The sequence below is a fragment of the Mchenga conophoros genome, linkage group LG19 (assembly GCF_057382185.1).
Source record: "Mchenga conophoros isolate Kocher_MC1m ecotype Shallow Benthic linkage group LG19, M_conophoros_male_GT1.1, whole genome shotgun sequence".
NCBI lineage: Eukaryota > Metazoa > Chordata > Actinopteri > Cichliformes > Cichlidae > Mchenga > Mchenga conophoros.
This window is the reverse complement of record NC_140544.1, coordinates 28,889,275-28,916,772: the sequence shown is the minus strand read 5'-3', so window position 1 is coordinate 28,916,772 and position 27,498 is coordinate 28,889,275. Positions and strand designations below refer to the sequence as shown.

The 27,498-nt window shown below is 42.1% G+C and overlaps 2 protein-coding genes across 5 annotated transcripts in view; both read left to right on the top strand.

The window, feature by feature from the left end:
• Positions 1-2,857, top strand: part of zfyve28 (zinc finger, FYVE domain containing 28) — a 28,289-nt gene extending 25,432 nt beyond the window's left edge. For all 3 annotated transcript variants that reach the window (XM_085257359.1, XM_085257358.1, XM_085257360.1), the window contains 3 exons: positions 535-639; positions 774-877; positions 976-2,857. In XM_085257359.1, coding sequence (XP_085113485.1) covers positions 535-639; positions 774-877; positions 976-1,107 — 341 coding nt within the window. In that variant the 3' untranslated portion in view covers positions 1,108-2,857. The remainder of the gene's footprint in view (positions 1-534; positions 640-773; positions 878-975) is intronic.
• Positions 2,858-4,951: 2,094 nt separating this feature from the next.
• LOC146552525 (fibroblast growth factor receptor-like 1) overlaps positions 4,952-27,498 on the top strand; it is a 34,738-nt gene continuing 12,191 nt past the window's right edge. The window contains exons 1-3 of one of the 2 annotated variants that reach the window (XM_085256246.1): positions 4,952-5,245; positions 5,802-5,897; positions 27,203-27,475. In XM_085256246.1, the coding sequence (XP_085112372.1) occupies positions 5,813-5,897; positions 27,203-27,475 (358 nt within the window). In that variant the 5' untranslated portion in view covers positions 4,952-5,245; positions 5,802-5,812. Of the gene's footprint in view, positions 5,246-5,801; positions 5,898-27,058; positions 27,111-27,202; positions 27,476-27,498 lie in introns of those variants that run through there. The other variant, XM_085256247.1, reaches the window with a different exon arrangement.

Sequence of the window (27,498 nt, the reverse complement as noted above, 5' to 3'; positions counted from 1 at the left end):
CTCTCTGGCTGTAGAGTTAAATTTTCCTCGAGTTCTGTTTTCTTTAAATAAAGCTGTTAGGCCTGCACTGTCGCCCCAAAATTTTCTAGATGGCACCTGACAGGGGTGCAAGTGCACATCAGGCATGTCTTTTTACACTGCCAGCTCCCTAGTACACGCAGTGTTTTAGTGGGGCTTTTTCTGGTTGTGTCATATTGGAAAAATATGCTAAGAAAAATACACAACCACATCAAAACAGAACCAGGTGCTTGGCCCAAAACAAGCTGATGACAAATGTAATAAAACGACAGCTTGCACAGTAATGGACACAGCAGTGCAATCTTAAATTGCATGCTGTTAGTCACATTATCTAGTCACTTCATCCTCCCATTACTGTTTCATATTAACAGTTAATTAAGTTCATATGTGAAAACAGCTTAGAAAACACTATAGGGTCTTTGCTAACAGCAGTTTTGCACTGTTGTTTATAACTGAGCTGTTAAACTAAATAACAATCAGTCACACAACACACATTTCTTCTTTTATGGTGTTCAGCGGGGCCTGTTATGCGCAGCGCAGTCCTGGAGGACTGTGCTCTGTGTCAGGAGACCATTTCCTCATCGGAATTGGCAGCCAAGGCCCGTGAGGGCCAGTTCGAAGGTCAGCAAATCCACAAACAGACCCACACAGATTTTTTTTGAAATGTCAGCCAGTTCCTTTCTCCTTCTCTCAGCAAACGTTAAGCTGGTGACAGCTCTGCTTTGTGTTTACTGTTTCTTTTTGGCTCTGTGCAGACCCTCCTGACTGGGTCCCTGATGAAGCCTGCAACTCCTGCATTGCCTGCAAGGCTCCGTTCACTGTTATCCGCAGGAAACATCACTGTAGAAGCTGCGGAAAGGTACGATCTGTTCGGTTTAACGTGAACTCGATCAAACTGATAATTCATGCGTTATCATGTGGATGGTAAGTGATACACTGCATGATGTGTCGTTTCAGATCTTCTGCTCTCGCTGCTCTTCCCATTCTGCTCCGCTGCCTCGATACGGTCAGGTGAAGCCTGTCAGGGTCTGCACACACTGCTACATGTTCCATGTCACGCCCTTCTACAGTGACAAGGCGGGCATCTGACCTCAGAAAACCATGCGAATGCACAGTCTGCCACAACAAGGACATACGCAACAGACAGAAAGCTGTGTACGAAGCAAAAGCAGCACTGCTCGGGTAACCCCTAATGGTCGTAATTGTACCAGCTAAGCATGGCCATTCAAAGATGACACGTCAGAAATTCCAGACAAAAAGCCACTGAATTCCGATTTAATATTTCTAAGAGATTCTGGTGTGTCAGCAGGTTTCTCTGCACCCACATGATGCACAAATGCCTGTACATGTTTTTTAAAAACAGGAAAGAGGAAAAGCTGGCAATAACAGATATTAAACTGGCATTGTGCAGCGGTCCTCTGTAGCAAAATCGAAACAGGCCTCCTTTTTCCCCCTCTTCTTTCTTATTTTTCCTTTTCGTTTTTTAGCTTCCGGTGTAAATGAAAGGACTTTGTGAAATATTTCCGATGCTTTAGCGAGCTTCCTATATTTGTGCCCGAACTGTCACGAGTCTTGGATTAATCAAAAGAATGTAAGTTGTGATCAACATGTAAATAACGGTAATTCTGGTAATAAAAACACTAAAATGTCTTCAGTAAACATTTGCTCTGCACTGGAACTGAAAAGCAACCTTCACCAGTCCACCAGTCCCAGTCAAGCAAAAGTGAACGATGGACAACTTTTATATTGAGATTCCTTCATGCTTTTAATGGCAGTGAATGTCTAATTCTGTATCACTTTGTAAGATGGAGTCTGAATTTCAACAAGACTGTCCATTCACCTCTCCACGGTTATGGGCTGTGCCCATTGCTTTTACTGTTGCACCACGGCACACTGAGTTTTCTCCGGGGACTCTCCTGCACGCTGAGATGAATAAAAGGGATTTCTTAGTCATCACTGTTAGGTCTGGAAGGCCCCCTAGTGGAGAGTTGACCTCTCATTACTCAGTGCCCTGATTAGCACCACAATGTGTATAATTTGCTTTGAACCAGAGGCCTTTTCAGGTGCTGGCCTACAGGAATACAGGCCCGTTGATACTCGCTGGGTTTCTCTTTCTCATGATGCTATAGTGCAATATTGTGACTACTAATTGCAGTGGGCTTCCACATTTAAGAGACATCCCTCTGCTGTTTGAAATGCATCTACAGGCCCTTTCAGAAGAGCAATGTTTTGCTGATATGTGTTTACACTGAATTATATTCATCCGTTCCTCTGGTGGTACTGACGGTCAGGACCAGATTACTTTTGTTCCCAGATTGATGTCATTTACTCTCGACTTCCTCTCTGCTCTTAAATCTGCTTCCACAGCAATGACAGCATACACAGTATCTTCCATAGCTACAGTATATTGGTTTGTACATTTGATTGCTCTCAAGTGGCCAAAATGGACCACTGAGCACCTGTTACGAAATATCACATCCTATCCATTCTGCTCTGGCTTAAAGCAGTTCCTCAGGCTTTACATATTAAGAATCACTAAATACTGCTGTATCAATCTTATTTTCATCAAAGAAACATATGAACTTACTTTGGAAAGGTGTGGTTTTTCTTTTATAAAGAACAAAAATAATGTATGAAGCTATAATTATCTTTATGTTTAAAAAAAAACATGGAATCATGCAGTAATTAAAGGTTGGGATATCATATTATTTCAGAGCTTGGTCTTATTTTCTAAAACTTCAGTCCATTTCCATGATGAGAGCTGTGTAAAATATTGAATAAATACTGTTATATAGTTTTAAATGCAATGTATATTGAAATAAATGATTTTTTTTCCTGTTTAAAAGTAGTCTTCTCTTTATTCACGGAACGGATAGAGACTGAAAAACTGCAGGGCGTATGTTATGTTCACCGTCCCATGACTGGAACAGTTGCGAGCTGAAATGTGTCTGTCTTGATATTATGTAAAGATGATCATTTAAAGCCTGGAATAATTTTAGCTTCTATTTGCCATTTATATTCCTGGCACTGGAGTGGGCAGTGTGGGCCTACTGATGATCCTCCTTAACTGAATTTCTTTATGGAGTTTGAGTACCACATTGTCAGAGTTTCATCCAGCCCAATTATAGGATTTCTAAAAGCAGATATTGGACACAGCTAAAGTTTCCTAACTATAGCAGGTGATCAAGTAGCTGATTGTTCCTGGGAAGGAATACATGGAGAGGAATGAAAGCTACCAGGTAGGTTTGGATTACGACACCAGGCCTATGGTTTGTTGTTGCTCAGATTTGATCAACCATTGGCAGGTCATCTAGCAGAGAGGGATGTAATGTTGGACATCCCCACCCCATTCATCCAAACAGGGGTGATGACGCATCCAATGAGAACCAAACCTTAAGAGATCCCTCTTTAAAGGTACCTTTAGAGGGCCAAATAACTCAGCAACATGACTGTCAATACTGAATGAGAGCCAAAACATCAGTAAAACACCTAAGTTCCAAGTACTTACTGAGTGAAGCAGTGATTGTAGTTGAAATTCTTCAGCATGGCAGAAGCTGATCTGTAGCCAGTAGGTGGCAGCACATGTTCATGGCTTCGCACCATTGTATCTGGATACTGAATGGGTGTTACTCACAGCACAGGGTGCTACAGTATGGAGCTATAAGTTTGACTTTTGAAGCTCGTAATTTAATCTGGGCATTTGCGGCAGTATTTCCAGGTATCCGTTACATTAATGATGACACTTACTTCAAAGCTGTAGCTCCTAAGTAAAAAAATCAGGGTGTAATTATACTCAAACAATATAATTTATATATTGATTCATTTAGGTATTAAAAGTATCTTTTTATAATATAACTTAAGTTGGATTATGTAAAACAGCTAAAACCAATGTCTTCATGTAATACATCTCTGAGTTAGTGCACATGAGTATGGAGAGCCTCAAGTGCCAAAATGAGTTAAATAAATATATCATTAAATAATTTAAGTTGTTATTAATTAATTAAAATGGGAAAGAAGTAATAGTTAAATAATGAACTTATAATGAATATTCTGTGATCAACTGGCTGTTTGTGGCTGCTTTTGATTTGAAGTATACACTGCAAACATGCTAAATGTCACAAATCTCTCAGATGTGAAAACTCGCTATTGTTATCGCTCACTTTTTCTCCACCGTCACTCCCACAACTGTTCCCTCTTCCTACGCAACCAAATACATTTTGATTAGTTGATGCGTTTTTCTGCAAATAGGCTCTGGGGGTTTCCTCAAAAAAAAAATCCTGCTTTGAATTTTGACAACAGAATTCAGAGTAAAATATTTATTCTGGACTTACTTGGCCTATCAACACAATTTGAAAGCTAAAAAGTCACAGTTTTGACACAAGTTGAAACAGAGACTCTGTGAGAGTGCATCTTGCTACTATATAATCTTAACTTGGCCATGTGATTTAAACTCTAGAGGGTTAAACGTGTCATTAATATAAAAGTAAAACATTATATTTTATTAAGTGTTTTAAATGAAATCACTTATACTTAAAATAATTATGGATGCATTTATTTATTGCCTAGTTTGATTAATTAATGACATATTAACGTTATTATTTAATGATGTATTTATTGGATTCATTTTGGCACTTGGGGACCTCCATACAGGGATGCACATTAGCCTGAAAATCAAAATGTTCCCCTCCACTGTTTTCATTGTGTTTATTTCTTATCAGATATTATATTAGAACAATAGAATGGCTTATATAAGGCCCATTATTTGCATGGCATCCTTCTTAACAGTTTGCAGCTGTTATCTCTTTCCCGTGCGCTGAGCTGACAGCGGTGGGATAGAGATAAAGAGTTAAACGTGGCCGGGCTCTGCAGGCTGTGATTGGCCCGCAGCTGCAGCGCTGGGACGGACAGCGAGTCTCGGCTGTGTGCGCGCTCCTGGAAAAGTCACTCTGTGGATGAAGCGAACTACACGGACCGGACTGGACTTCCCTGAGTTTTCTTTTCCCTAACACTTTGGAAACTTTGTTATTGTGATTTATGGAAGTGTCCGGTTTTATTGCAGCCGTGAATCCGTTATTTTATCCCGGAGAGAGGCATGTGCTGGTCTGTTAGAGGTCGGTGGAAAGTCGACCGCTGTCACTTTTGATTCATGGACTCGACACGGACTTTAGCTAAAAGCATTTCAGTCAAGAGGCTGATACGAGGCTGACTTAATTCACTGAATATTAAGGTATGTTAAAGTCCTATTTATACTTTTATTTGCATTCTCACCCGACCTTCATTTGAGCAGCTGGAGGGATATTTTACTGTAAGCACATCAAGAAACTAGCCAAAAGCAACAGTTTCCATGAACGCTTTGCTTTCCCAGACCTTGATTTTGTATCTGAATATGTCGTTTAGATACATAACTGTGCTATTAAGATATTCAGAACTTTTTAAACCCTCAATATTGACCCTAATGTAGAGTCCCAAACCTAGGTGTCTACCTGTAGTTGGAAGGAGTGGAAAAACTGCACACATCCTGTGTTATTTAACGTTAACTTTATATGTTAATATTGCCATTAAATAAATTCTGCTTGGTTTTCATTTTAAAATCCTTAAACTTCCTTATAAACCACAAAAAGATCCCAGGTGTCTTAGTTTGGGAACCTCCAGTTTGTTAGTGATATAGTGCATATTAGGTTTGGTCAGGACTTTTATAAGCAAGCTATAGTATTTAAACTATTTTGTATACAAATGTCTTGATATCCTCCAGCAGTGTAACTGTTTGTGCATGTGTCTTTCAGGTTTAGGGAAGATGAATTTGTCTTTGGACAGCATGGACATCCTGAAGATTGTGTTACTCATCTTTGAGGCTGTTTTGCTGACTGACTGCGTAAGAGGTGAGCTGCTTCATTTTTTTAAATTATTTATTTTTTGGGTTTTTCTTTTCATTTATACAGCAGTCGTAGCTCATTATTAACCAAGCTGACTGGCTGGTTTCCTGTGAGCCTGAAGAAAGCCTCAGTTGGGTTTTGAATGCTGTCGCGCAGAGAAGAGATGGAAAACTTAAAACTCACAAAAATCTCTAAACACAGCCCAAAATCAACACAGGACAGCAGAATGAGAGAGGGCAAACCAGCCCGTCCCCTACCCCTAGTTTGTGTGTTTCAGTCATGGCAGCGTGTGTGTGTGTGTGTGTGTGTGTGTGTGTGTGTGTGTGTGTGTGTGTGTGTGTGTGTGTGTGTGTGTGCATTAGCTACAGCAAAACCAAACAAACATCATCCATCAGCTTCCCAGGGTGAAAGAACACAAGTTGGTGTAAGAGTCCAGCTCTCAAGTAGCTGGCCAAAGGGCCTGACTCACAACACCCTGTGTCTGTGTGTGTGTTCATGTGCGTGCATATTTTCTTGACCGTAACCCCGACTGGAGAGTGGGAAACCTCAGTCTCACCACAGTTCACTGTGCTGTTGTTTGTGCCAGTATCAATACTCTGCTTTATAAAGACAACTTACAGTGAGCTTGTCAACAGCTCGTGAACAGCTCTCGAGACAATTTCTGTGATTTCATCCACCATCACCGACTACTGAACCATGTCTGATGCAATCCAGTGGCATGAGTCAAAGCCAGAGGCAGAATTTGTGACTTCGCTTCAGTTTTTAATGAGAGAAATCTGAAAACCAGAACATTTCCCCCGAAGATTATTCTCTGGCAAAACAAGCAGGCTCTATAGCGCCTTCTTTATTCTCCCCGCTCAGCGTGTGAGTGGATTCAAGAGGCGTCTGATAGGTACAATACCTGCATGTGGCTATCATGGCTCAAGGTAGAAGGGGGCAGGAGGCGGGGGTGGGAGGCTTGGCGGCAGTTTAGAGGGGGAGATTACATCTGTGGGTCTGCAGACAATGCCTCATTCACAGCGTGGCAGCCGTGCCTTCACGGCACAACTAAACCAAAAGTAAACAAGATGTGAAGGCTAAATCAGATTAGACAGGCAATTTTCTGTGTTTACAGATTAACATATGTCAGCGAGGGAGCAAAGAAAAACGGGGAAGCCAGTTTGGATGGTGGGGAGCCGAGGTCCGATGGGTCCTGAGCTGATTTAATGTCAGGCAATGGGAAGCATTTGCAGCCTGCTTTTCATAATTTCTCTGAAAGTGGTTGCAGATGCAGGAACACATGTACAATTGCAGATATGCGGCTGGCAAGGAGTCTGAGCGAGATGATTTTTGTACGTTCCCTGACAGTCTGTGAAGTGTAAATATCCCACAGTTCCAGCAACAGAAGCAGGGATACAGTGGGTTCTGTGTTACAGTCCAAATGCAACAGCTTGACTCTGACATGCTGTGAAATATAGCCTGTAGGTGGGGGTAGTTGATTCAAAGCTTCTGCTTTTGTAGCGAAGCGAAGGCCAGCAGAGCTGTTAAGCTGTCCCTGTAAAACATAACAGTGTATGATGACATCGTTGACAAATGTAAATGAAATCATAAAGGACGGGCCCCCTTTTCGCTTGTGTGTGAAACAGTAAAAACACGTAGGGAGTGTTACTTTACTGCTGTTATCTAAACACTTCAGGCAGTGCACCTGAGAGGACAGTAAGTTTGGGTGAATGACTTTGAGCCTGTTGCTGTCAGTCACCAGGTGACATCTGACCCAGGACCCCCTGCCCTAGTACCACAGAGAGCCCCAAATACACACTCAGTCATATACACACAGACCTCCCTCTTTCTGTGCTGCAACGTCACAGCTGGACCCCCTTGTAGCCACTGCACTTCCTCCATCTTAGCACCTTCTGCCGCCCCCCCCCCAAATGTGCTGCTCTGCCTCCCCAAGCAGCTGGAGGAGGTGCTCGGTGATGTGTCCCAGCAGAGCTCTAACGTGGTGACAGGTCCGGGGACTGTTCGGCTCTGCTAAACGAGGAATGCAGCAGCCTGGACATATGGATCTGCAGAAATGCACCCTGGGAGAAAAAAACAGAGGCACCAGGTGTCCCTGTTATGCACCGGGGCTAGCTAACAATGTGCACAATGAATGGTACTATTTTGGTGCATTTTAATTAGAACCAGGCATCAAATACAGTGGTCCTTTTAAGCTGCTGCACTAGCCCTTTCCTTTTTTCTTATGTGATTTAACCCCACACGTATTTCCTTCACTTCTAAAGCTATCTGGCAAAGTTTAGAGCATGCAAACTCCTCTGCGACCCTGTTGGAAAATATACATTTTATAGCAGAGTTACATCATGGTTTCATACCAAGAATGCACTATGAGATAAACTGCATGCCAAAGGCTTTTAAAATCACAAGGCTGTTTTGGCTCTCAGACCATTTTCCATTTCCTTAAACCGTAATGACGCTAGTTTCTGAGCAACAAAATGCCCCAAAGTCCTCTTATATATATATATATTTTTTTTTTTTTTTTTTTCCTGCATAGTAAGAAGGTGTAACAGTGGCTTGTGGGCCAAGCTGGTGAGACGAGGTGGGGGAATGAGAAAGGGTAGAGCTGAAAAGCTGTTTAACATGTTTGTTTGTTTTTTTAATCCTCCTTACAACTCGCACTTTAATGCCTCATTTAGTGCTGGAAATAAAATCAGCTTCATGTTACCTTTTTGTCTTTCATCCCACACCAAACAGCAGAAGTCAAAGGAAGACGCACTTCATCTTTAAGCCGCGACTGGTCCGGCGCATCGTTTCTGTTTCCCACACCACGCGTCCACCAGTGAATGCCACCCTTTTAAACACATGTCCCCTTCTTTTTCTCTGCATTTCCTCTCATTTATTACCAGTCTAAAGTCGAAGGAAGTCAGTTAAGTTAATGTGCTGTCGTTAAAAACAAGGCTCGAGCTGACCTTTACTCCCACCCAGCCTTTCTCAGCTCTTCACAGCCCCATATTTACAGAGGCTGGGTCCATTTGCAGAGAACAATGGATGGATTATTGTGTGCAGTGGTCCCCCAAGGTTGGACAGGGCAGCGGTAATTAATTTTAAACCCTCGTCATCCCTTTTGACTGGACTTATTTGCCGTGTATTTAAGCTCATAGCAGACGGGGGACTCGCTTTTCCTGAGGTGGTGCCACGTAGGCCTGCGTGAGAAGAAGTTACGAGAGCGAATGGGCGCTGCTTTCGTGCCTCTGAATATATGCGTGCGTTTTATTAAGCAGCCTGAAATTACCCTGAGAAAAGTCATGATAATGAGACATCCAAGGAGCGCGGGGCAATTTGGAAAACCTCAGAGGTAGACCAACAACTATTCCCACTCCACCTCCTTCCCCTCTAAACCAGGTGGAAATAATATACCTCCTGCCTACAAATCCCTCTGTTTCTATCGCGGAAATAATGTTAGCAGCGCTATAACAATCCTTGTTCCCAATCTATCAGCGCACAATGCTGACCCTGTCAGTTCAGGAGGAAACATTTGGTGGGAGGAATGTGTCCGACTTCACCTCTCCAAGGGGAACGAAAGGAAAGAGCCGTAGCCGTGATAAGTAGTCATAATGGAGGTCACTCTGTGTTTACTTTAGCGGGGTCGTATAATCCTGGTGAGCAGCACTCCCACTCATTGACTGACTCTAATGGACACTTCAATTAAGATTCATGTGGAATTTCAACAAAGTATTGTCTGCCACTTTCAGCTGTATGCTAATGTTCAGATTTTTTCCCCCTTTCTTTTTACTTTTTAAGAAAGTCCCCATGTCTGTGTGTGTGTGTGTGTACAATGCTCATTAGTTTGTTTGGGCAGTTGGCTCTGGGAGTGTTTTCAGACCACACACACTCTTCCTGCCTGCTGAATGGATTTGAGTTCAGCTAAATAGAATTCCTTTTGCTCCTGTTAACCTTCGCGAAACCCACGGAGCTGCTCGCACAGAGGCGTCGGGACGGCCACCATTCAGATGATAATCGACTTTGTGCCTTTCGCTGGTCTGACTTGCACTATTTAGCAGACGTATGAATAACAGATTTGTGTTAATTGGCAGTTGCTTGGTGTTAAATAAGATGACACCGGACACTGTTTAGACTCCACTCTCAGAGCTGCTGCGTTACACCCTTGGCCAAAGAAAGCGAGTGGACGGAGTGACTGGAAGCAAGCCTTGTGGGTGGGTAGGTGGGAGGGGGGCAAGGGTCCCTGCCTTCCTGGAACCTTACAAGTGACCTTACAATAACATTTCAGCCCCACAGCGGGAAGTGTTTGTCTTGCGCAACCCCTCCTTCTAAGCCTCCTTCATTTCTGCAGTCTCGCTCTGTTTTCTCTTTTCTTTCGAGGAGCCAAGTCATGGAGAGCCTCCCCGAACCCCCCGCTCCCCCACCTTCCTCCCTGTTTTGTGCTCCACAGCTGCTCGCTCAGTCACTTTAGTAGGAGAAATGATGACATGCCAATTGATCTCCACTTTCATTGCTCAACAGGAGAAGCTGAGGTTTGTTTTCCTGTAAATTTTAACTTCTAGATTTATGATGCATACCTGGGCACGTGAGTTTGGGGAGGGGGGGGGTGTTACAGAAATTGAAACTTTACTTCCTTCTTCTCCTGCTTCTCCACATCTTTCATCTGGCGTTAGATCCTGGTTGTATCTCCAACAAAATATGTACCAAAGCAACATTTTGTTGCCTCGGGAAAATACTATCTATACTGTCAACTTTAATGCGATGATGGCCTCGAAGGTGTTTCTTGGACTGAGCAGGTTTGGACAAGTTTGAGAGTTGCCATTGTGATGTTAGTGAATAAAAGGCTGATTTAAAGAGCAGAAATATTATCTGCCCCATCTGACTGTGTGTGCCTGTTTGCTGTACTTGCCACAGCCTGCTAGAATCTGTGCTGCTGAAGTCTCTGACTGACTTATCAGAATACCAAATCGTGCACCCAGGGTGAACCTGTTGCATATCATTTGAGGAGATCCTTATTGTTTTCCATCCACTTTTATTTTTATTCTTTTTGGTTTTGAGTCAACTTTTTGATTTTTAATGCATTACTACACATCAAACCATTAAAGATTGCTCTATCTTTGTTTTTCTGTGTTCCTTCTTCTTCCTCTGTCTAGGGTTTAATCTGGAATCTCTTGACAGTCCCTCACACAACCCCTTCCAACCTCTGACTAACCCTGCCACTCAGCAGTTAAAAGGATGATTGAAAGTTATGGTGGTGGCAACAGTGGTGGCTGGCCGGGCTTAAAGAAAGCCGAGCCAAGGCATGGCTGGGATAACGAGCTCTGAATGAGGCTTCTGCTTCTCTTCTCAACCCCCCCCCCCTTGTTTCAGTTCTCCTCTGATGAGCTTCAGTAAGACCCCACTTGGCGTTGAGGCTTATTCACTTCCACTTTTTATCGTTAAGGATCCTTTTGAATGACCCTGGAAAGTATTTATACATTGTCCCCATTGATTCCAGTTATACAGTCTGGTCTAGGCTACCGCTTCTCACAATATGCCAAAGTAGGAGGATTTTTCTGTGAGCATCCAGGCTGTTGTGATGGAATCTGCATGTGCCCGTTTCTGCACGGAATGTGAAGGCTCGAAGCTCTGATTTTTTTAATTTTTAAAAAAATTTATTATTATTTTGGGGATGCACCACTTTTTCAAATGAATAGAAAAAATCTGTCCCCCTTGACATGAAGAGTGCAGCGGGAGGAAAAGTCATTTCAGGGGGAAAGAGTATAATCTGTCATATTTTATAGCAGAGCTACTGCTGTCCCAGGCTGGAATTCTGCACCATGCAGTGAAACTGATTTGATTTCCTCCTGCACAGAGATGTGAGCTTAGGCCTTGGATCAGTCCCCAGTCTGGATGTAGATAGATTTTAAGACTTGGCAGACGGTGGCAATATGCCAATCATACAGTTACTGTGTGCCTTGATTAGCTGAACTGGCCATTATTTTTGTGTATTTTCAACCATGCAAGCACAGCAATGATGGCAGTGTCAGTCTGTCCAGGCTAAAATATTTCAACAGCTGTTGTGTTACTATGAAATCTGTACAGTAAAGGTCCCCAGAGGATGAATCCTCCTGACTCTGGCTTTCATACCAAAAAACTACTTTAAATTATATTAACAGCTAAAGTTTTACTTTATTGTTGGTGTAGACTCTGAGTGAGGTGGGTGCCAACAATTGTGGTCGTAGCTGAGAGCTGTCTGCTTGGGATCACCACAGCACTGGAACTTGTGATAGCTTTTTGCTCTTTTTTTAATGCAGTTATCAGACAGATTACATGTATTGCTGTGCACTTAATTGTATCCAAGAGGTATTTTGCTCAATTTCAGTGAGTGAAATTCAATTTTTATTTTATTTATAGGTTTGCACTTATGAACATGTTCATAGTCAGTGACATTACTAAGTATGGACATCCATCCGTTTTCTACTGCCTGTCCAATTAAGAGTTGTGGTTTGGGGGCTGGAACTCATCCCAGTTTTCATTGGGCCAGAGGCGAATGACTGTGGGAGGAAGTCGGAGTAGCTGGAGAAAATCCACGCCAGCATGGGGAGAACATGCATACTCCACATAGAAAGGTTCCAGCCAGCCGGTTGATTCCAACCTGGACCTCCTTGGTGTGAGGCAACAGCGCTAGCTATGCCTTGTGATACTGTGCCGATGGCACCTCTGTTCTGCTACATGGACCACCCACTCACACAAATATATATTTAATTCTGGTTCCAAAAAATCCAAAATGGCACCGATCATGATGCCAAAATTATTCCAATTAACGTGCTTAGGGACACACCCATAACTCCAAATCTCCAGTATGCAGTTGGATAAGTTATTAAATTCACCATCTTCAATGGAAACTTTTCATTGACACCAGCACTGATTTTTTTTTTATACAGGTTGTAAGTATGTCTATTAAATGCTGTAAAACTGGACTAAAATGACATGGAAGTCTGTGGTGATTTTAATGACTCGCTTTTGGAGGCATCCTCAAGTGGCCACTCGAGGAACTGCAGTTTCTGGTGCTGTTTGTTGGCTTTATTTTTCAGCTGTCGGGGTTTCACCTTGATCACACAACACTTGATACTTCTAACCTGGTAGTCCACCAATCAGTGAGTCGCAGTGGCTAAGTCTGTGGTTCAGATTGAAATGTTATGTAACTCTTGGATGGACCGCCACAACATTTGCTCCAGAAATTCAAGTTCCCTCGGGGATGATGTCATCTGACTTTGCTGATCCCTTCAGTTTTCCTTTAGTAACACCAACAACGGGTCAAATAGCTCATTAATTCAGTGAACGCTTGACTGCTTATACTGGATGGATTGGCACCACATTGTGGGCAGAAATTCACGCTTTACAGGAAGTCTATTCTTCTTTGAATCCTTGGCTTTCTCATGTTAGTTCACTATGAGAGTAACTTTACTTCATTAAAAGTCCAACAGTCATTAATGACTGTTGGAAAGAATGCCAGACATTTGTGGTTCCCAGAGGATTCATTATAAAAACATGAGTCCACTGACTTTTTACATGAACCCATTATCAGGTCAAAGGTCAAAATGAGCCCAAAATGTTGGTTTATGACCAAAGTTTCTATTAGCCTTAATGCCTTGCAACTGCTAGATATTAAATCTAAAAAATTCAGCATGCCACTATTTTAAAAGTGAACTTGTTAGCATTTACCTGAAAGCACTGTTTACTGCTGTAGACTCTTGGACTTATTATTCTAGAAAGCTTTTTTGTTGTTCGCTTATTTTTGATATCTGGAAATATGGAAAATCGATGATGTAACAGACGTTCTTGCAGCAGGACGTCTGTTCTGGTCATCAGGCGTCTGTTTCTCTGCAGGTCACTCCGGTAAAAGGGCTGCAAAGCTCTGTGTGGACAGTTGATTAACAAAGAGGGAGACAGACAGACTAGCAGACAGAGATGGATAGAGGGCAGTGACCTTTCTACAGTGCAGTAGTAAGGTGAACTGGGAAAGCACTGAACAAATTGTCACTGTGAAAGGGCGAGTACCACATCGTAATGACAGACTCAACAGCTCCATGATGACAGATTGATTTCAGACAATATTCCTGGATTGTCAAGGAGGCCCCATTGCTGTCAGTGAGAGCTTTGCCAGTTCTTCCACCCCCTCCGTCTGTCTCGTCTTGCCTCTCCCCTTCTCTCCCCCCCGCTCTGTCTCGTCTCTTGTCTCACCCGCCTTTCTCTTTCCCTCACCTGCTCCACCCCCGGCTTTTCCCTCCCTCCCGCCGCTGTCTGAATTGCTCCATTCTGCCCAAACACTCTTGCTACATCACAGTCTGTCATTGGCCCTGTCCTGAAAGGCCTTGTTGACAAAGGCACTGGTGTAAAGTGCTTCCTAGTGTCATGGAGATTGGCTTGTCCTCAGACTGTACACTGGTGTAAGGTTCCTGGAAAGCCATAAGAGGTGTTTCACACCAAGCTTAGCTGTCATCATCATCGCAAAGACACACACACTTGGGTCCACTGGTGACTGATGCATGTCTGACTCAGATAGTTCTTGTTTACAGTCTCTGTGCTTCTCTGTCACTCACTGTACACAATGAGCCAAATGCAGGTTGGACACTTTTTTTTCCAAACTGTGGAATGCAGTAAGGATGAAGGAGAAGGAGGAGGGTGTGAGAGGCAGGATGCATCTCACTGCTAAAAGATAAGAGGAAAAAAAACCCCCAAAAAACAAAACAAGTCTTGCTATGAGGAAATAGTTTTTTTGTGCAGCATTTGTGCTCTGAAGCAGTGATCTGCAAGGGTTTTTTCCCTTTTCACATCTTAAAACTCCATGTATCCCATTGGTTATATATATCTGTGCACTATGGGATTAGAGGGTCAGTAGCTTTTGGTACAGACTGAAATGAGTCTGGTTGTGAGCACAGAAGTCTCACCCACACACTGCTCAAATCTGTTGCTTTCAAGGGGCCAAACAGAAGAAACAAACGCCAAAATTATTTTTTCCAGAAGGTAAACGAACTGAGGAGCTCCAAAAAGATCTGCTATGAGATAAATAAGGATTATTTTGAACTGTTAATCATGCAAAGTGCTATTTAAGAATAAAAATAAAAATCAGGTGTTGGAATATAGCATAGCATAGCTTTTAAAGTAACCCAGCAGCTTAGTTATTGTTGGTTTCTGGTAAATACAATGAAGGTTGCAAAAGCCTCCATGTGGTCCTAGACTTATGCAAAGACTTAGCCTTACCTGCAAAGTTGATATCATGCCAGCAAAAGTCTTTGCAGGTTTTTCACCACCTGGCTCAGACTCAGCTGCAGCTCCTTGAACTCTTGGATGCCCAACGGTCTAAGTCCAAAATTAAAAACACAAAAAGTATCCTTTGCTGTCTGAAGGGGGTAAATTTGCTCAATTATTGTGTGTGGTTTCTACAACTTTGTTGGCTTTTTACACCCTGCATAAAACATCTGCTTGTGACACCTAAATAGCTATTTTAGGTTTGAGTTTAGAAGTTTTTTGAGCAGTTTAACCAGTTCAAAGTCTTACACATTAGTACAGACATAAATTAAAAAACAAATCAGGGATTAAATTTACACAAATGTTATTCTTTTAAGACCATTTGAGTGTCTAGAATACCAGTTTATCTTATCAAGATGCTGTGAGGGAGAACTGCTCTATGCAGTTAAATACTAACCTGAAGTTTAATATTTAACACCCTGTGTTTTCTCTGGCGAGGGGGACTATGATAACATACAGATTAATACGAGTTTGTGTCTAAACATTCATATCTGTTTGTCTGCGAGGGAGAATAAGAAACAATGCACTGGCAGTGCAGTGCAGCCAAAACATGTGGGCATTCCCACAATGTCCCATTTAGTGCCAAGTGGTCGGCCAACCTCCAAACGTATTAGACAGACAGTAATAAACAGGTGCTTGTTGGTGCGCTGCTTTGTAATGGAGAGAGGGCAAAGTCTGTTTGAGTGTGTCATGTGGCCGAGGCTGAGTGCGGGCCAGGGAGTGGGGTGCGAGATTGTTGGGATTCTTGGTTGCTGCCGCCTAGGCCCACCTAATCGCCTTTTGCTCCCCCCTGCAGCCCTCCTCTCCTTATGAGCTCTGTTAAAGAAGGCCTCTCTGCCATCTTAGCCTCTGCTCCCTTCTGCTCTCTAAAGTGACCCTCCTCTCCTTAACCCTCACCCTGCTTCTCTCTCCTCTGCCTGATTTTATTTCTCTCCACGTCTCTGCTCTCTCCTTCTGTGTCTGCCACTCTGTTTGGCTTTCCTCTTTCCTCACAGCCTCCCCGCTGTTGCCTCTTCCCTGATAAGTGGCCCTAAGCACACACTCAGCCCGTGTGTGTGCACCAGGCCTTAGCCTAATGGAGTGAGATAAAACGGCTAGAGTGCCACTTGCTGTGCTCTCTTTATGACGGGACAAGCGCAGCAAGACTCACATTTGCATGAAAGATTGTGGCACTCCGTCGGTATGTTCAATTTTCTAGGAATTTTTGGGGAAAATATTTAAATTTCAGAAATATTTGAGGAAAAACGTGACTTTGTAACTCCAGATGAAAACATTTCCTAGTCTGACAGCACTTCCTTTGTTAAATTTGATAAGTTCAGTAAGTGTTTTCCTTTTGATGTAAGTCACACATTACAGGATAATTACTCTTTTTAATATGAAAAACTGTAATCAGTATTTCAAATACACATGTAGCTTCTATGACATTATCCACTGGATTGTGACACTCTGTTTTACTTTACTGTTTTAAGTTTAGCATCTAGTTTTTTATGATAACAGACATGCCTAGCGAGGAGTTGATCTGACTTAGAATATGAGGCCACTGCACGCATTTCAGTCACAGGATAAAGCATACCCAGTCTTACCATTTATTTGTTCTAAATGTGGAGATATGTTATACAATATTGTCTACTTAAAGTAAGACTTTAAAGTAGCTGCTGAGATCATAACTTTATTAGGAAAGTATTGACGGAGGTCATAATGAAGTGAAAAGTAGGTTTTGTTTTTGTTTTTTTGGAACCACAAACGTCATTCCCTGCTGGCCACTGCAAAGAATGCAGGTTTAAGACAATTCTGCATGGGCTTCAGCAACAATGACCATAACCAACAGTGTGTTTGACAATCTCACACATATACAGTTTCATCATTTATAAAGGCTGAGTAGTAGACTTAAAAAATCAAAATGGTGTGAGTTATGCATTTGTTAAATTGCATTTGCACTTTACCTCTTGAAAGCTTAGTAAGAATAACCCTTAAAGCTCTTTTCGGAACTGTGCAACTACCCTTGAAAAACCCCCCCAGAAAACTTGTCATGGACTGTTACGTGACAAGCAGCTAGTGGAACTAGCAAACACAGTTAAACTCAAACTCACAGCTTTTATTTCACTGGCAAAATAGTCATTGAGTAAGGTAAGAACCATAGAAACCAAACCAAACATCTTATATCACATATTACTGAGTCAAAACTCGTCATTTAGGGTTAAGGGGAGGTCGTCAAATATCGTTTTGTTGGGGGAGTTACTACACATTTGATGCACCAGCTCTCTGATGGCATGATACTGTTAAAATCATTTAAAGTACCTCTGTTTACTGTAAAGGAGTAACATCACTCAGGATATTGTGCTATTCACCTTTAAATAAAGTGAAAAGAAGGGGAATCCCCTGACTCCTTTTTCCCACCACTACACAGCACAAGTCAGTGAAGTTCCTACTGTAACCAGAGTGCTATTTTTTGACACGTCTTTCAAGTCTCTTTGAAAGCAGTGTTTGTAATTAAAAGAGCATTCAAAGGGCAGCTCCTTCGTCAAGGCCAATGCCCTACTGCACAGACTTAAAGAAAGATCCTTTCCAATCTTTATCGCGTTCCTTCCTTCAGTGTTTGGGTAATCTTGCTAACACAGAGAAACAAACAGGCATCAACGATCCCTGATCAGCCCATAAATAAAGAAATGTCCCGTTTTCTGTGCTGGTTGATCAGGTAACATCCTGGAAAACCAACCTAGGAGGTGTTCTACTGCAAACCCCCTTTTTCACTTCCTAGTATTAAGACTAAAACGCAACAAGAAAGACCTCTATTAATTCAGGTTAAAGACTTTCCATAGGGTTCCATACTTCCACACACTTGGAAAAGTACAGTCTTCATGGAAACCCCTTAACCTGAAGTGAAAGAGACCTTTCACATAATCATAAAAGTTTTCCCCAGGATGCTTTTGGCAGTAAGCCACCTGGTTCTCAGCACATCTTCTCTTGTGATCAATTTGTTCCAAAAACAAGGGTCTAAATAATAAAATATAATATAAGGTACTTTTTCTGACGTTAGCAGAGGTTGTCTTTGCTTCAGGGGTAATAATAGACCTCTGATCCACATTTAAATGAATTAATCTGGTTTATTTACAAGTAGAAATATTCACTAATTAACTGTTTAAGTTGCACAGGAGAGAGTAGAGAGGAGACTAAAAAAGCTTACACACACGCACAGGCTTTTTGCTCCAGCCGAGGCAGCTGGGGCCGTCAAGTTTAATGAAATATAGCAGCTTAGAGTTCAAAGACTCCACAGTAGGGCCTGTTAAGGGTAAGCCGCGTGATGGAGATGTTTCCCGGAGCTTTATGACGCTGGAGTAATTCTTCTCTGTTTCTTTCCTGTTCTTTTGATGAGCAGTCGGCAGGAGGCTGTTGTTTTGCTGGGCGAAGGAAGCAGAGGCAGAGATGTTACTCCTCTGATTCTTCTTTAATCAGATAGATTGACAGGAGCATCTTATTCCCCTTTTCTTTTTATTCCACCCTGTTTCTGCTGTTTTTCTAGTCCCTCGTGTTATCCAATAGCTCCTCCTGTACTATTCCCACCACTAAAGCAGTTGCTATTCACCCCAGATCTGATGGTGCCACAGAAAGAGCCATTGTCCCGACTGGTCTTACCCGACTCTTATCTATTGATTGGAAAGGCGAGAGGGGAAAATAACCGGTATTGATTACCACACTGGGTGAAGCTGCTGGGCAGGACGTCTGGACGGGTAAGAAAAGACGGCATTCTTCACCCTCTGCTGCCTCACTGCTGTCAGAACAACCGCTCTCGCCACTCCACGTATCCCATCCCCTTTCACCCAGCCTCCCCTTCCCACCCTCACCTCCGCCTTTCTTGAATTGCCAAGATGGCTCTCCTCCCCGGTCTCACTGTTTTATGCAGATTTTTATCTCTGTTTGTGAAATGTATAGCCGAGCGCAGCAGAAGCAGCCCCTGAACAGAAGCTCTGGCCTTTCACACACTCCCTGAGCTGCGGTGTCCACCTCACCTTTCGCCCAACCCCTCCGGTCTCAAGTGAAGTCTTCGGCTCTGGATTTGGTTTCCAGCTGGAGTTTTTCACCCCCCTCATTGTCTCTCATATTCCTTGAACTTTGCTTTTATTTGTTCATTTTTTTTTAACTTGTATTATGCCATTGGTCCTAAGGCTTTAAGAAAATGTGTTGTAGAATGCTTCCCTGGATGCACAGGCTCCATTAAACTCCTTCTTCTGCCTTCTGCTGAGCTAACACAGTGCTCCTGAGGAGGAGGAAGCATTCTCCAGCTCCTGTCTATCTCTGCGCCTCTTATCCTTTATGTAAATACTGCACACTGAAGACACATTCGCTCAGATCTGTGTTTATCTTAGTAATGAATCACTACAGTCTGCCTGCGTGCAAAAGCCTTTTGATGCCTTAGAAAATTCCTGCAGTTGGCTGGAGATTAAGCAACAAAATGCTTTTTATTGGAAAATGTTTGAATAACTGTATCGTGCATTGAGGCGGACAGTGTTGCGTGCATTATGGGGTTGGTCTCATTGTGGTTGGTTAACTTCCAGCTGTTCTCTATTGGTACGGCTGTCAGCAGCCTAGTCAGCCTTTTATTCACATGTTTGCAATGATTAAGGCCGAAGCACTTTGTATGGACTAGAAAATGCATGTACACATCATTACAAATCCACAGGTGTTTAGTAAAAGAGGAAAAAAAATAAACAAGGAGAAAGCTGCCAGCACATCTGAGCGTTGCTCAAGCCTGGAAGCTTTTGTAGTCTTTAACTTTTTAATTTATTATTTTTTATTTCTTTCATTCTCTTCCTGATATTTCCTAACATATTTCCCACCACAGATGCCTGCACGACAGATCAACTGCTCATTAACCCGCTCACAAGGTTTCGTAAAAGCTGGCTATATTTAGTCTGAATCACAAGAATGCTTCTTATTGAATGTGCCCCTTTCTCTTAAAATAATCCATCACCAAATTGAGCAAAGAAAAACAGAGCTAATTCTGTGAGTCGCCAGGCCTCCTCCTCCTCCTCTTCCTGCACTATGAAAGATTCCATTCACACATGAAGCTCGCTTATAATAAGCAGCGCTTTACCAGCGCAGCAGTACGGAAAAGCCCATATGGTCACGTGTATCATTTTCCAGCAATTCCAACAATTTAAGTAAACGCTCACCAGTTTCTCATGAGTCGGGCAGATGTCCATTTATCCCTGTGTCTGTAGAGGACTGATACTTTGTGAGGTAACCAGAAAAGAGTCTGTTGCAGTACAATCGACCTCCTCTATGGTGTGATGACAAATTGAATATCAGGCATCTTAAACTGTGTATCTTAAAAGGGCAATAATTTCCCATTTCTCAGACCTGGAGTTGTCGTTGCACAGAAGGCCTCTGTGTGCTTTCAAAGCTTTTAACTCCAAGGTTAAGAGAACCTGTCCTTGAGAGGGCGGAGGTGGAGGAGTAGAATGGAGCCCCCCCACCCTCGAAGAAACGATGCAATCATGCACACAACACAAACACTTCTGAAGTTATTCAGACGATGTCCTTGATTTCAGCACTTCTTCATGCCTTGTTTTTCAAAAAAGACTTCAAAAGCTTTGGAGGAACGGAGATTGAGGGAGGAAGTCATTTTGTTGCACATTCCTCGCACTCGGAGCAACAGCCAAAACTGTAATAAGCCAAAAAAGCTCAGGAGTGGCTCGAGTGTCCAAGTTCAAGATCACCCAGACCCTTTCATCACAACCGAAGGAATCTTTTGATATTTTTGGCAACACACCAACTTGGATTTGTGTTCTGGTTTTTGCAAGAATTAGCTAGCTGGGCAATTCAAGCAATAACGTAGCCATCATTTACTGAGAACTGCTGGACTTGCTGGACAGGTGAGAGCAGCCAGTCAGCCTTCAGTTTGCTGCTGAAAAACTCATTTTAACAGCGTTAGTAATGGAGTCTTCCTCAGCACCTCCTCAATTTAGACACTTTTTAGCATTTTCATTACATGAAAGTAGATCATGTTAAACTTCAGATGTTCTTGTATAGTGTCAGTGTGGTCTGTTGTTCATTATTGTAAGTCATGGAATTTAAATTGTATCGACTGCTCTCAGTTTTTAACTCATGCAAGTTTAGATAATAAATAGCGTCTATTTTTCAAAGTCACGCTATTCAAAAATTGATCCCAGCACAATTGATCGATGTGACAGATCTAAGCCATATGCTTTATTCCTGCCATAAACTGCAAAAATATTAGACCGATTATTATACAGTTATGTCCAATGAAGCAATTTCAGTCAGGTTGACACTGAGCTCTGTCCAGGGGCGTTTGTAGTATTTTTTTTAATGGGTGGAAGAAGGTGGGGGGGGGGGGAGACAATCAGAAATAACTGTTGAAAACAGCCTTAGAAGACATATTCATGAGCATCTTTCCATTAATAGAACAATAGAACAACCCATTTCCTAAAAAAATGATAGTAAGCAATTATTCATTGAACAGTATTTATTTGTAAGAAACAATATTATTATTATATACAAGGACCAGTGTATTTTCATTTAAAAATCACAGCTGCAACTTCCTGAAGGAGACCCACCCCTGAAGTGTCATGACCCGGACCACAAGACACGGAGACCGTCAGGCCCACCGAAGACAGCGCCGCGGATAGCTTTCCCCTCCACACCAATGACTGAGAAAACTCAGGCTGCAAAAGTGCAACATGGCAGCTGTTGCGTCGTCCATCTTTCATGCAGTCATTGATACAACTAAAAAGAAAACAGACGATAAAGTTCAGTGAATTTCATTATTTAGCTTGCTAATACTTTGACCTGAATGTTTACACCACTGACAGAAAATAAAAAGAGACAGAAATACAAGTTAAAATTCGGAATTTGTTTTATTGATTTGGAAATTTTTAACATATTGCTAATCAATTTAATTTAAATAGGGCCCAATAACAAAAGCTGATTGAAAGTGCTATATATTATAAAGACCCTACAATGCAAGAGAGAAAACCCAACAATCTGATGATCCACTATGAGCAAGCACTTGGCAACAGTGGGCAGGAAAGAAAAATCCTTTTAATGGAAGGAAACCTGCGGCAGAACCAGGCTCAGTCGGTTGAGGGATTTTAATCCAGTTATAATCAAATTTCTCTCTTGCTACGACATTTTTGATGTTATGTATTTAGGTATTCATCTGCAAGGAAAAAGATGACCATTTTTCCTTCAAGATGAATACTAAGTTGATGTTAAAAAACACCACTTCAAGTTGTGCGTCTTAATGGCTCGGTGATGGTTTTGGCCAATGCAATGAAAAACCTGACAATGGCATTTGGCTTCTTTTCTGCTTCTGACAGATGTTTAGTCAAGCTAGATGCAATGTTTTTTACTGCTGTGGATTTCTGTAACTCCCAATAAAAGGTAGATCTGATTGAGAAACCATGGGATACTGCAGTAATCTCACAAGGCTGTGTGCTTTTTGGCTGTAATCGTGACAATAATTTTTAAAAATGATGGCAGCTGGAATAGGCTCCAGCCCCCGCAAGCTGCATGAGAAGAAGAAGATGAACGTATCATCGTGCCATTATCAATAAGACTCAAAACTAGAAAAGAAAAGAAACTATTCAGCTTGAGAACCATCGTAGTTTTCGCAGTTTTCTGTACAATTGTACATCTTTTTGGAACCACAGGCTCTGCCACCTGCTGGCCATTATATAGAATAGATTTGGCTTCATTTTTTGTTAATACACAACAGGATTTCTTCAGGTATTTAATTCTTATCTATTAAGTAGTTATGTTGCTGTTGTGGGAAAGGCCTTTATTAGTAGAAAACACTGTTTGTTGACTGTTTATAAAGAAAGAAAACATTAATATAACACAACATGAAGGGTGTCAGTCATGATGGTGATTGGCAGCTTTTTTCACCTTTAAGCACAACCAGACTTGCCCTGAGAGGAACGAGTATGTAATCAGTTTGGTTTATTTGTCTGTCTAGCGGCTACAGTTTTCATATCATATCTGATTTAATTGTGGTGAAAATTGGAACTTCAAGGTCACACCAAATGTGAAAATCAGGAAAATTTGTATTACCCTCATTTTTTATGGATTATCTTCAAAATTCACAACAATATACTAGGCCTTTGGGGACATCAGTACCTAGGGTGGCTAAGCATTTGAATATGACCTTTATTGCTAGCGTCCGCTTAAGGTCAAAATTTGCGCCTCACAATGCTGCCATGAAGTTTTGCAAAATCACAAACTGCTTGAATATATTTTAAAATATCGAGTTTTTACAGCTTAGATAAGCCAAAGATTTCAGCCAGTTCTGCTCCAGTCATATGGATAAAGAAGATAAAATACACCATTTTAGTATGTAATGTTTCAAGGTCATGGGGTCAAAGGTCAGACATCAAAGTGTTGTTATGAAAACAGACTGACGTCATCCTGTCAGTCTGCAATAAAAGCATCATAAAACATCAAAGTTTTAGTATAGTCATTGCCCTTCGGGGGGGAGTGCCGCTCTCTGACTCCTCTAGTTTCCTCTCGTTTCCAGTCCATAGATTTTTCATAGAGAGACACATTTAAGGAGACCAAAATCTTCCTGCCTTTATGTTTAGATTCAGTAACTGGCACATCATATCATGTTTATTCAAGTACAAAAACTTGGAGGTTAGAGATGGAACTGGTTTTTTTTCCTGTGTCAGTATTTATCAGAAACTTCTTCTCATCTAACTTGCACTGATAAAGGAAATAAGGTTACTTCTCCAACCCTCAAATTATTCCTTTATGTTGGAAAGGACACATTTAGCGACAGAAAAATGGGCCTGTAAATGAAGCAGCAGTGAGAGTTCAGGTTAGCCAAAACCACCACAAACATAAAGCCAACAGAAATCTCAGCTTGGAAGGAAATCCTCCTCTGGAAGGTCGGCGTGAATTTACTGTAAGTGTCGAGCACTCTGCAAAGAAGTGCAAAAAAAATAAAGTTCACCCTTGTTTTTTATTTTTTTTTATTTTTATTTTTTATGAATGGAAACGGGGCATTCAGAAGTTCTCTTGTCTCTTTTTATTTTCTTCCGACTTGTACTTACGTCTCAAGAAATATATTTTGCAGCTTTGACAGAAGCATTTCCTTTGCAAGTTCAATCTGTTTTGATGCTTTACTTCAGCTAAACCTTTGACATGAATCAGGCCTTGTTTTTGTAAGTCACTCCTCTCCATTAATCCAGAAGGGACACATGGTTGAGTGGCTTGTGAGACCATAAGTCGGAAGAGATAACTGTAGCCTATTTGTTCAAGATTTGGCAGAAATGTATTTATGTTTTCCCGAGGCGGTTAAATCCTTTAGGACTCGCGGTCCATATGAGCTCGAGCAGCACTGAGCCAACGCTGGGACGTGTCTGTGGTCCTAAATCAGATCCTACAGAGGAGAAACAGTGAGCGTCTCTGTTCTGATTTCCTAGTAGCTGTGGAGTGAGATACGGGCCAGCTGACAACAGCCAAAAAGACTGCGGTTGCATTTTCTCCACAGACATAAACAATGACACTTCCAATTTCCTGTGCGTGCTGTGGACCAGGAAAGGACATCCACAGAGAGAAAGGGAAAACTCTCAGTTTATGGGTGAAGGAAAGAGGGTTTCGTTGCTTTTATGCTGCTTTTACGCTGAAATATTTCTTCTTTTTTTTTTACTTATACAGCTGTATGTATTTTTTTGAGAGAGAAAAAAAGAGACTGAGTCTGTCACGGTTCTGGGTCCGTTGGACCCGGTATTTTGAGTTTATTATGTTTTGGTTTATTTTTGCATTATGGATTGTTTTCTGATGTTCTGGTGCTTTGTTTATTATTGTCATTATGGATCTGTTTCTGTTATTCTTGGTGAGGGATCAGTTCTTAGGTTTTGGGTTCTCATGTGTGTTGCAGTTTCTGTTCAGTGTCATGTCTGCATCTGGTTTAGTACTTCTTGTTTCCTGTCTTATTGTGAAAGTCTTTGTCTTATGTTAGTGTGTGCAGCTTAGCTCCCCCGTCTCGTTAGCCCTGATCTCCCCCAGCTGTGTCTCCCTTCTGTTGCCCATTCCCTCATTACTACCCTGTGTATTTAAGCCCTGTGTTTTCCCATGCTCGGGGTCGTGTCGTAACATCATATTATACCTGTGTGTGTGTGTGTGTGTGTGTGTGTGTGTGTGTGTGTGTGTGTGTGTGTGTGTGTGTGTGTGTGTGTGTGTGTGTGTGTGTGTGTGTGTGTGTGTGTGTGTTCTCCATAGTCCGTGTTCACTTCATGTTTTGTTTTTGTACCAGCAATAAAGCTGAGGTTTTTGAGTTTCAAGTTAGTGTCTGAGTCCTGCGTTTGGATCCTCCTTTACGCCTGCCCGCACACAGAGCCCTGACAGAGTTAAAGATTTTTGGCTTTAGAAATGATAGCGGCCCAGATGTTGTACCTGCAGCTGAGATACATCTGTAAGCAAAGTGATGGATGCCAGGGGGAGTTACCTGTGTCAGGATAATGAACTTCTTGTTTACCATATGTGTGAAATGCACTGAAGGAATGTGACTCCTGTGCGTGCGTGCGTATGCATGCATGCATTGGGAGAGGCCATGCGTACATACCCTTTCCATTGTTTTTACTGCGAGCAGAGCGCCCATTTGTCCTGAGCCGCAGTTTGTGCTCTGTGTACTTTTGAGGTCTGTCGCAGGTATAGGGTTTGGTTGCATTTCCTCCCCCTCTTTGCGCTCCCTCGAGCTCCTGTTTCTCCTCCGCGTCTGCTCTGCTCAGTAATTCAGGGTTTTGTTTAGTTTTTGATGGGGGGTTAGTCGGAGGCCCGGCGCTGTGCGACCAGCGGCGCAGGCCTCCTAACACCATCACAGGGTGTTTCGGCCTGCTTCACTTCACCAGATCTGAGGGCCCAGACCCGAGCCAATTAAGAGCCGGGAGAATAGGCTGCTGTCCGTCTCGCTGAGAACCGCCCCCTCTCATCTCTTTGATGTCTTGCACGCTACACATAACCAGAGCCAGAACACTTCACCCTCTCTGTGCAGGCAGTGAACGACAGGGCTTAACCAATTATTACAATCTGGTTTCAAGATTTTGGGTAATCATTGAGAAGATGACAAATTGCCTCTATCTCGTTTCATCTGCCTCTGATCTCACTGTTTTAGACTCTGGTTTGATGCTGATAAGTCAGGATTCACATGCTTTTTTTTCCACTTGCAAGTGTGAATAAAGCTGTTTTTTCATTATCACTCAGTTATAATCTGTCATGCAAATTAAAAGATTTTTAGATTTTTATGTTTTGACTGCTGTTACTTTTAAATGTTACTAAAAGAAGAAAAACAAACTAAATGATACATGTCTACTTCATCCTAAAGACTCTTAATCCCTCTTCAGGTGATGTTTCATTGTCTGTTACACTATGATGGGGGGAAACACAGTGAGTTGCTGCGTGCTTTTAATGTTTTTGGCCTACAAATGCTAAAAGATGTGGAGCACCATCTGAATATTGTGGTCAGCCACAGAAACACATTTTCACTGTTAACAAAACAACTTTATCACGTGGCCCCCTTTTTTATAAGGCTCTCAGTTGACAGTGATGCAGTGCACATTATTGCACAGACAACAATAATGTTGCAGAAAGAAAGGCAGAAGACAAAAAGCAGGTAAATGAGCAAAATATATTAAGTATAAAGCATTTAAATAGTAAAGAACAACAAAAGCAGCCAAAAATCAGTAGAGTGGGGACATTCGATTGTGAAAAGAAGATTATGTAGTGCTTTGGAGCTATAATGTTATTTCATCATGAGTCTACAAAGGATTTAAGCTGATTTCTATCTCACTATATTTTAATGGTGTCTAAAACCAACCAGACTAACGTTTTCCTTCAACATCTTTTTAATTCTCGTTTCTGTTCACTGGTTTTGCCTGAAGATGCTCTCAGTGTCATCATAAAAAGCAAAGAAGAGAAAAAGATGATCTGAAAGTGAGCGTTCACATTTACTGACTTAAATGTGAGCTGTTACATATGAGGAAATATATGAGACATTATAATTGCATATTTTCTTGCATCCTCAGGACCTCCACGGGTGTCTGACAAAGTTGAGCACAGACAGACGGCCCGGGTGGGCAGTGCCATCAAGCTGCCATGTCCGGTGGAAGGAGACCCTCCACCCCTCAAAATGTGGACCAAAGACGCACGCAACATCCACAGTGGCTGGATACGCTTCCGCATCCTCCGCATGGGCCTGAAGATCAAAGAGGTGGAGACGGATGATGCGGGGACCTACATCTGCAAAGCAACAAACGGCTTTGGTAGCGTTAACGTCAACTACACCCTCATCGTCATTGGTGAGTGCGGACGGAGTTCGGTT